This window comes from Mus pahari, chromosome 4 (assembly GCF_900095145.1).
Source record: "Mus pahari chromosome 4, PAHARI_EIJ_v1.1, whole genome shotgun sequence".
Lineage (NCBI taxonomy): Eukaryota > Metazoa > Chordata > Mammalia > Rodentia > Muridae > Mus > Mus pahari.
This window is the reverse complement of record NC_034593.1, coordinates 119552864-119562916: the sequence shown is the minus strand read 5'-3', so window position 1 is coordinate 119562916 and position 10053 is coordinate 119552864. Positions and strand designations below refer to the sequence as shown.

The 10053-nt window shown below is 43.7% G+C and overlaps 1 protein-coding gene across 2 annotated transcripts in view; it reads right to left on the bottom strand.

The window, feature by feature from the left end:
* The window catches only part of Papss1 (3'-phosphoadenosine 5'-phosphosulfate synthase 1), a 133864-nt gene that overhangs the window by 36634 nt on the left and 87177 nt on the right, over positions 1–10053 (bottom strand). For both annotated transcript variants that reach the window (XM_021195245.2, XM_029537362.1), the window contains 2 exons: positions 4279–4392; positions 2190–2301 (listed from right to left, as the gene is read on the bottom strand). In XM_021195245.2, the coding sequence (XP_021050904.1) occupies positions 2190–2301; positions 4279–4392 (226 nt within the window). The remainder of the gene's footprint in view (positions 1–2189; positions 2302–4278; positions 4393–10053) is intronic.

The following is a 10053-nucleotide window of genomic DNA, read 5'->3' as shown; positions in this document are numbered from 1 at the left end:
CCTCTCAAGAGTATAAAAGCTTTGCTACAGAAGGATCCTGTTTGTGTGCCGCGTCGTTCTTGCTGGCGAGACGGTTGGCGCGGGACAGCAGCCGACCATTGGACTAAGCTCAGGGTCCCCAATAGAGGAGTTAGAGAAAGGACTGAAGGAGTTGAAGGAGTCTGACACCCCATAGGAAGAATAAAATACCAACCAACCAGACCCCCCAGAACTCCCAGGGACAAAGCCATCAACAAAGGAGTACACATGGCTCCAGCTGCATAGGTAGCAGAGGATGGTCTTGCCATGCATCAATGGGAGGAGAGGTCCTTGGTCCTATGAAGGCTTGATAGATGCCCCAGTGTAAGGGAATTGAGGGCAGGGGGGTGGGAGTGGGTGGGTGGCTGGAGGAACACCCTCATTGAAGCAGGGGAGGGAGGATGCAATAGGGTGTTTCCGGGAGGGAGGGAAATGGGGAGAGGAGAAAATATTTGAAATGTAAATAAAGAAAACATTCAATTAAAAAGAGGAAAAAAAAAACAACACTGTATCACATACTAATTCTTACAAGTCATCTAACTGTCCTTGAGAAAAAATTCATGCAGAATTATAAATGTAAAAAGAAACAATTTACAAAGGAAGCATCAGGTGGCTGTCACTATCAAAAATAATCTGTACATCCCATTAAATGAATGAGACCAAGAACTCTATTTCTTTCCAAGGAAAATTTAATCTTTACTGAAAAGATTTAAATAACTATGTGTACCCCTGAGCATACTTGCATGACAAAGGTATCTACATTTACTTATTTATTTGCTTACTTACTTAGTGTGTGTTGTGTGCATGTGAGCAGGTGTATGCTTAGCCCAGGGGTGGATGCTGGTTGTCGTCCTCTATGGCTGCCTTCCACCTTGTCCCCCTTGAGACAGAGTTCTCTCATTACACTGGCATTTCAGGAGGGCTGGCTGGCCACCATGCTCCCGGGATCTGCCTCATAGGTACACAGGGCCACGCCCAGCTTTTACAAGGTGTTAGCAATGTGGACTCGGGATCGTGCTTTACAGCAAAGGCTCTTAACCAAGGAGCCACTTACCCAGCCCTCCCCCTTATTAATTACATTCTTATTACCGTCAGAATCAAACCAATGTCAGCTGTCACTGGCCAAGAAACAAAAGCAGTAATCAGTGGCTCCAATTAATCTAAACTGTGTTACCAGTGAGCCCAAGGCACAGTCTCCGTTCCCGGCCTGTGACGCTGTGTATGTTTTGTTTTGCCCTGGGGTGGTGGTGGTGGTTGTTGTTGTTGTTGTTGTTGTTGTTGTTGTCATCGTTGTTTTGTTTGGTGTGGTTTTGTCTGAGACAGAATCTCTTTACTGAGTCCTGGAAGCCCTGGAACTGGCTATATATGTAAGGTGGGCTTCAAACTCACAGATCTACTTTCCTTGGCCTGTGCTAGTATTAAAGGTATGTGATGTGCCACCATGTCCACTGATGTGTGTGTGTGTCTGTGTGTGTGTGTGTGTGTGTGTAAGTCACTATAACATATGATAAAATGTACTGTCAAATTCCTATTTAAATTTATATATTAAAATAATTATACTGTGTAAAAAAAAATCATGGACAAAAAAATATTTGGAGAAAAGTTGTCAGCTATGAATGAATCTGTATGCACTTCCAAAATTACTAGGAATTATAAAAATTCCTAAAAATTACATTACTAGGAATTAAGATGAAAGAGTAATAAGCCAATTTGCATTAAATTCCAGACTGAGTCAAACAGTTAACTCCAAGGAGGACAATCAATAAAATATTTAATCTTTACAGAAAACAAACAAACAAACAAAACAGTCCCTGAGTCCACAGGCTTCGGAGAGCAATGGTTCCGGATGTGTGCCCTGAGGGGGGTAGCTCGCCATGGTGGGCAGGCTAGCAAGGCACAGGGGAACAATGTGCTTTCATGATTCACTTTCTGACCTGATCACAGCTGTCCTTCTTCCCCCACAACGAATAAAGAAAGGGAAGGGAAAGTGGAAACGAGATCCCACGGTTCACTCAAAGTGTTCAGAACTGTTCAGAACGAGAACAGCTTAGTCTTCATGACAGCTCTACTGAGAGAAACGCCATGGCTACCTTCATGAGATGTGACAAATACTTTAAAACATGCCATGCCTCCTCCACACACAACTCAGTTTCAGATGTGGACTATCTTACCATCCAGAAGACAATCGAAATGAAGGCACTGCAAGTATTCCCTCTCTCTCATGAAGCCATTCAGAGGAGTCGCCCAACCTTCTGCCAAAACCTGCACCCACTGCATATCCACCTAGTAAATTAGACAGTAAATTAAAAAAAAAAAAAAAACTTATTTCCAGAATTTATAAACCCAAGCAGTAAAAACTGACACATTTCATTTTGAAAGATGGAAACAGGCATATCAGTGATGATTGTGGGTCCTACAAACCGAAGAAAAACTAAGAACTCTAGGAGAATGAGCTTTTCTGTATCATATCCATAACACATCACCCGACACACTTCTACCAGGGACAGCCTCACCAGTGGACCTCAAGCATCAACCTGTGTGTGTCAGACAGCTTCTGAGAGGGGTGCTACAACACGGATTGCTCAATGGGCTTGGGCGTGCAAACTCGGGAGAGGTAGGCAGATCTCTGTGATTTTAAGTGTGGCCTGGTGTATACGGTAAATCTCTGGCCAGTCAGGCTCTATGCTAAGAGCCTGTCTCAAAGCAAACAAACAAACAAATGCAGATTGCATCACATTTAATTTCCAAGGCAATGGAAATTTTACAATTCTGCCAAGTTCCCAGAACTGCAGACAGTGAAGATCTAAAAACTCCATGCTGATAGTCAATATCCTAAATCAAACAATACTTTAAACAAAAGATTTACCAGAAAAGTCTCTTCTCCAGTGTCTTACAAATATCATTATTGCTTTAACCTCAGGGCCTGTGGTACATCCCCTCAGAGCACTCAAGAACTTGTGAACCACAAATGTCATTCAGCAATGGATCCCAAATGAGAGAAGGCTGAGCACACGGCCAATGGTGTGGAGTAAAATGGAGCCTGACATTTATTCCCGAAGCATGATGGCCAGTTTGTGCAGGGAGACACGAGGAATTGGAAGGCCTCAATTCACAGGAGAAACTGTTTGTGGAGACTATTTCTCCACTTGCAAGTTCTCCTCACTTAGTTCCCTAAGCCCATGATACTGGCTATTGCTTGTCTCAAGCCTAGCTGGCCCCTGTTAGGAGCTCAATGCCTGGATCCCTGCAAATGTCTTAGGTTGAAGCCTTAGCCTTCCATAAGCAGAGAGGACTTGTGAGGAAGCACGTCTTGTGGGAACTGTAAACAGAACAGATCTGAGACCTTCTGGACTGAAGGAAGTTTCCATTAGGCTTCTGCAGTCCAATACACCCACTCTCTTTCCCTCTGTCTGTACAGACTCCCGTTCCTCCACCGCAGCAGCTGGTCCTGCTTTATCCCATCTCTCCCTGACACTCATCATCTGAGACCCAGCCATGAAAACCCATCAAGACCAACGCCTACCAAAGCTCTCAACACCATGGAAGAGTCTTTGTCCAGGCTGAGCTCAGTTCTCCATCCTCGGTACTGACAGGACACTTCCTTAAGTAGTCTACAATCTTGTTCTTAGGAACGAAGGGCTGAAGGAAAAGCCAACTGCCACTCCGTATGCTTATTCTATAGAATAAGAATAAGGGGTTCTCCTTGGTTTTTTCTTTTATATCTGTTTTCAAAATATGTAGAAATTGTACAATTTAAAGTTCCCCAAGATTTGAGACTAAGTTATGGCTTCCTCTCTCATCCTGTCTAGTTTAGCTCAGTAGCTGTTAATTAAGACAGGCACCCGATGATACCATTAGGCAGAGATATACAACAGAACCATTCCTAATTTGTCCATTTTTCTTCATATAAGGGAGAGTCAAGTGTTGAACAGGAAATTGAGAAATATGTTAAAAGAGTAAAAGTTCATTTTAATTATTATGAATTAGCATTTCTTAATACTTTAGAAATAATCCTTTCTCTTATGCCCCCCCCCAAATCTCACATAATCTTTGTCCTTTGATATTTCAAAATAAACAAATGTAACTAAAAGCAAATCAAAGTCATGGTAATGTGGGAATATTGTCCATCCTTGGGAACTGTGATATACACCACAACACCGTTACCCTGGCTTCAAACACATGGCTAAGCCCCCCATTCATCATGCTAACAGCTCTGCAGGAGGCTGCATCGCTTGCTTTGAGAAGTAGCAGAGAACTTACTTTATTGATTTTCAGGGCTGGTAAGGCTTCTGCATCAGTTTTGGCCAAGTGAAGTTTATTCTCTGGCACATACAGCTCTTTTACTTCATAGGATGCATCCACAGGGACAATGTCCTTCACAACAACAAGAGGGAAATGAGACAGTTCATCCAACAGCACAGTTATCCTTAGAGACCAAGAAAAATAAGCATTCCTAATGGAAAGGGGGCTTTAGAGCCACATTCCCTCTCCAACTTCTCTAATATTAACTGCTCTACTTCCAAGCAACACCTACGCTCAAGAAGTCAATGTCATGTTCCATTATCTAGTGGGAAGGAATAAATTCCTAAAATCTACTCTGTGTCAGAACAGGCAACTGTAAATAGAGCTGATCTCAGATACAGTGCAACAAAGATTTCAAACATGAAACAACCATATAACACACGATTTTATTCCATTTTCTATGTGTACCTTTAGCCTTAGTGTCACTAAAACACCATTTTAGTCCTAAAATTAATGTCCTAGAATGAGTCAAATTCCTCTCACAGTCATTGAAAACTAGTACTTTTTGATCCTGCATGCTATGGCACTGAGCCAGACTTTCTTCCTGCTCATCCTCCATGAACTGTGCGTGTGAGCACGGAGCAGAGAGAAATGTTTGTCTGCAGGTACATAGAAGTGTGTATATGATACAACATGGCCTCTTAGACTGCTACTAGGAAAACTTTACAAAGCTTGTTCCTAATACGTTTCTGTGCTCTACAGAATTCTAAATAGGTTTGACCACTTTAACTCTTTAACATCAAGTCTGTCAGGTCATCTCTATTAGCACACAAAACACAACCAACTGTGGGCTTTTCATACATGTGCCCAAGCAATGGCTCATTATTCAAAATAAAGAAATTCTCAAGAGAATAAGAGGATACAGCCATCGCCTAGGAAAAAGTCTTTGAAAACAAACAAACAAACAGAAGACTGTTCTCCAAAATAAGCAAGAAATCCTAAAACTGGAGAAAAATAAAACCTGTGTTCGTCGGTTCAAAGAAGGTTGTTTAAATGCACATCCTTTCCAAAGCAACTTACAGATCCAATGCAGCCCCCACAGCACCTCTGACATCCTTGACAGAGGTAGGAAACAAACCTAAAACCAGCAGCAGCAGCTAGAGAGAAAGCCCTGGATGGACGCCTCACTGAAGATACACAGATGGCAAATAATCCTAGGAAGATGGTCAGCAGCACACCAGAACAGCCAAACTCACAGCACAGGATGGCACTACGTACTGGTGAGGAGGGCAGAGGAGGAACGTATGCCCATGGCCGGTGAGAAACACACAGACGCACAGAACCTGTGATGTGTCAGCACACATCAAGCCAGGGCAAGAGATGGAGGGGGCTCCCATACAAATGACCGAATGAAAGAAGTCAACTTGCAAAGGCACGACACCTACTGTACAGCATCGGTGTTATCAGGAAGCTAGCACTTCTATTAAAGGAAGTGGCTTTTAAAAGCACACAGCAGCAATCATCAAAGTAATTCAAACCAAAATATTAATGGAAGAATCAGATTGTTTTTGTGGGCATATGTATGTGTGTGCACGTTCGTGTGTGTATGTATGTATGAGAGTACACATGGAAATCAAAGACCAACATCAAGTGTCTTCCTCAGTCACTCTTCATCGTGTGTGTGTGTGTGTGTGTGTGTGTGTGTGTGTGTGTGTACATGTGTGTGTACACCCATGAGCACTGGGTATAGTCTATTATTCCCACCCTATTTTCTGAGACAGGATCTCTCACTGGGCAGGAAGCCTGCCATGTTGGCTAGATGACTGCCTGCGAGACAGCACCCAGGACCCTTCTATTTCTGCCTCCAAAGTCTTGGCATTGCAGGCCTGTGCTGCTGTGCTTGGCTTTTTACGTAGGAGCTGAAGGGCTAATCCTTGATCTTCATGCTTGGGTAGCAAGCACTTTTCCATCTCCACAGCCCGAGAATTAAATCTCTATGGACCCACCCTGCTTATATAGTGACATGCCACACAGCACCTCAGCTAGTGGTGGACTGGTATATGATGGCAGTGCCGCTTAAGTATCTGTAGCCTAGTGACTCTACAGCCACAAAACTGCCTCACGACACATTTCTCAGAGCAAGACTCATTCAAAGTGGCACCTGACTGTATTTGGTTCTACAGCAAAAGAAAATAACAACAACAGTGACCCTCTGAAGTGGAAAGTTCTGGTTTCTTTAACAACTCAGTTGTATCACACGATGTTTTTCTGGAAGCCGTCTTGTAAGAAGGCATGTGATATTGTGCTAAAAACAGACACTTGCGAGGGCACAGGATGGTTAGAAAGAATATAAATGGAGCCCCACAGATAGTGAGAGGACGCTCTTGCATTGCTACACCATGCAATGCTTTGCTGGCCTTTGCTGGCCTTTGCTGGTCTTCAGCGGTTTTCACTTCAGAGAGAAACACGCACAAAGAACTTCTAGTGGAATTTCGGCTGATTCTGGTCCCTTCCACTGACTCTTGCCAATTTGGTAGAACCTTGCTGTTTCTGTTGAATCCTGCCACCGCCACTGATTCCCACCGATTCCTGTTTGGTGTTTGTTATTGAACTGGACTGCTGGGATCCAGACAATAAAGAGTGGAATTTCCCAAAGAAACTACTCTACACAGGTCCACAATACCCATTTCATATCAATCTTCTTTTTCCCATACCTCTGGTTCGTGAGTTATAAAGGAGGTTGAAGCATTTAAAAACCCTAAATAAAGTAGGTTTTAGAAAATCTAAGCCTACAACCCTCCCTGTGCCCAGGGATGGGGGTGGGGTGGGAAGCTGGGAGCCCTGTGAGTCCATATAGTATAAGGGCACCATGACCAGCCGCAAGGAGGCTGACCTAATTTGTTTGGGGTGATTCGATGCTTATGTAATTTCAGGGGTGGAGGTCAGAATATCCAGGATGGCCAAATGTCATTGGCTGAAGGCTAATGGTACCAAAATGCCTCATTAGCATGGGGAAGCATTCTAGGAATCTCAGGTGCTCGCTGAATGAGTTCATATTGGGAGAAAGGAAGTTGAACCTGTAATCTTAACCAAGGCAGCATGGCTTTCTGTAGGCAGAGACAGGGAAGGGTCATTGAAATCCCCAACAACGTCAGAAAGGGGGAAGCCCTGCCAATGAAGGGAGTCCTCCATATTGCACTGAGCTCAGAAGGCTATCTGGGCAATGGTAGACTTTGACCTTAATCAGCAGGACAAATAATAATAACAATAAAAATTATTATTATTATTATTATTATTCACATAGCTACACCAAAAGAGCACATAAAGACAGAATGTACCAGTCCCTATGGGGTAAGCAATCCCTATGGGGTAAGAGAATCTAGACAATCCCTATGGGGTAAGAGAATCTAGACAGTATTAGTGGCTTACAACACTATCTTCTCAGATACTCTGCTCCCACAATGGTACGACAAGAGTTCAGTTCAATCAGGTGACAAAACCTGACTCCTCCTATGGTTATATTCAAGGAGGCCTCTGACCTTCTTATAATAAACCCAAGAGTAAGAAAGACTACACATACAGGAGAAGAAATAACAAAATCCAAACCCACAGTCAGGCCAGCTCACCACATCACTCCTGGACACAGCAGCATCTCTCAGAGGCTCCTGTCCCTTGAGCATCCCACCAACCAAGGAGGAAGCGTGGGTATGACGCACAAGCTGCCCAGCTCCTTTCATAAGCCTCCCAGACCTTCCATGTTTTCTAGTAGAAAGTTATCATTTATGTTTACTGAGGAGAAATACTATATCAACTCATTAAAGAAAAAAAAAAGTGAACCAAGGCAATCCAGCTCATTCAGCTGCCTCTAGTCTGACTTGGTGGACTTCACACGCAACCATATACTCATAAGGTAAGCTACGTCCCCACATAAATAAAGCCACAACCAAGTGTGTGTGTATGTATGTGTGTGTGTGTGTCCAGGGGAGAGGCAGCAGTGTATACGGAATACCTGACTTTAAGAATGTATCTAAGAAGGGAAATCACACACAACAGGAAAAGTAAGCCATCCTTCTTTAAAGTCAGATAAGCAGCGTAGGCGCCACTCTCCGTGTGGACTTTCAGTGAGAAAGGAGTATTGGTAGGAGCTGGGAGCAGGCACAGTGAAACACCCTACATCCTTCTATGTCACGTGCCTAGTACACTATTTAACCGTTCTCTGCCATGGGCGCACTGCAGGGTGAATGGCCTGTTGGCAGTCTCTGCCAAGCCTGTGAAAGTCCAGAGACCCCTGTCCCTGAGGGACAGCAGGATATACCTCAATCAGCTGAACACACCCACATGTTCAGTTGGATATGCAAGGCCCCAAAGTCACATTAAGCCATACATATTCTCGGCAGCTGCAACATAAAGAACCAAAATCCTCTACGCTGAGAAATAAACGCTGAAAGTATCAATTATATAAAAGGCCAGGTACTCATTAGGCGTCTGTAAGGACAATTACAGTAAAGTTCGCAGAAAGGACACAGAAGTCAGTAAACTAGTCACGAAATTTAAGGGACACATTTTCAAACCAAAAGGAGATGGAAGGTGGCAGGACACTATCGTCAGTTATCCCTGATGTTCTTACTGCTACTGCAGTGACAGAAGAAAAGAAGATAGGAACATTCTTTACCTAAGAACCAGCGCCCCAATTCTAAATGCACAGCCTTGAGCGGGCTTCCTCACTGGACGGCCTGGTGCCTCTATTCCCCGACCACTTAAAAAAAGCTCCAGACACACACTCTCCAGAGCTGTTGTGAGAACGAGGTGGCATGGTGTCTGAAATGAGAGGCTAGCCCTTACAGGGATCCAGACTGCCCTAAAGGCTTCCCATGGACTTGTTCATTTGTCCTGAGACCTGCCTATCAAGGCATGAGAAACTATCACTGTCTGCCCCTCTACCAATGAGGGCTCTAAGGCTGGAGACATTAGCAAATGCCCACTGTATGCCTTCCGGTGTACTTAGCACATCGGTAATAAATGATGGTGATGGTGGTACTCCCTGTGCTTGTACATGCTAGGGTCCAGCCTTAGCTTCTCACGTCAGTCTGTTAGCTCACAGAATTCACAGTAACCTCCAAGGCAGGCACCACTACTAATGACTATCACTAATTAAGAAATGATGCCACGGCCAAGTAGTGGGAGTGGGTGGGTAGGGGAGCAGGGGCGGGGGGGGGTATAGGGAACTTTCGGGATAGCATTTGAAATGTAAATAAAGAAAATAATAATAAATTTTAAAAAAAAGAAAGAAATGATGCCAGAAAGTCATTTCTCCAAGACCAAAAAAAAAAAAAAATCAATTGATAGGTGTTAGAGTTGGAACTCCAATTCCAAAATTATCCATTTAATTTCCCCCATTAAAAACTAAGCTATGAAACTTTACCAAATACCTTGTTATAATCTACTTTCAAAAATAAATTCTGTTAAACATTAATAATTCTAAGGGTTTCTAGTTTATGTAAGATCCTTCAGCGCACTAATAATGTTCTTCACAAAAGGAGCTAGTCAGCACTTCCGTTTGGCCTGGAGAGGTTCTACTGATGAGATGTGAGCAGATGTAAACCTACTTCTTCAAGCCCTCTTGCAGAGCCTCCCTCCTCTGCTACGGGTCTCGGAGCCTTGGGACTTGGAAGATCAGAGCACACCATGTGTGAAGAAACGCAGTGGGGTGTCCACAAATCCAGTCTCAGCCCCACCCTGGGGAGGGCCACTCTCCAGCTGCTTGTTTTGCCACTTCTTTGCTGTATTACACAG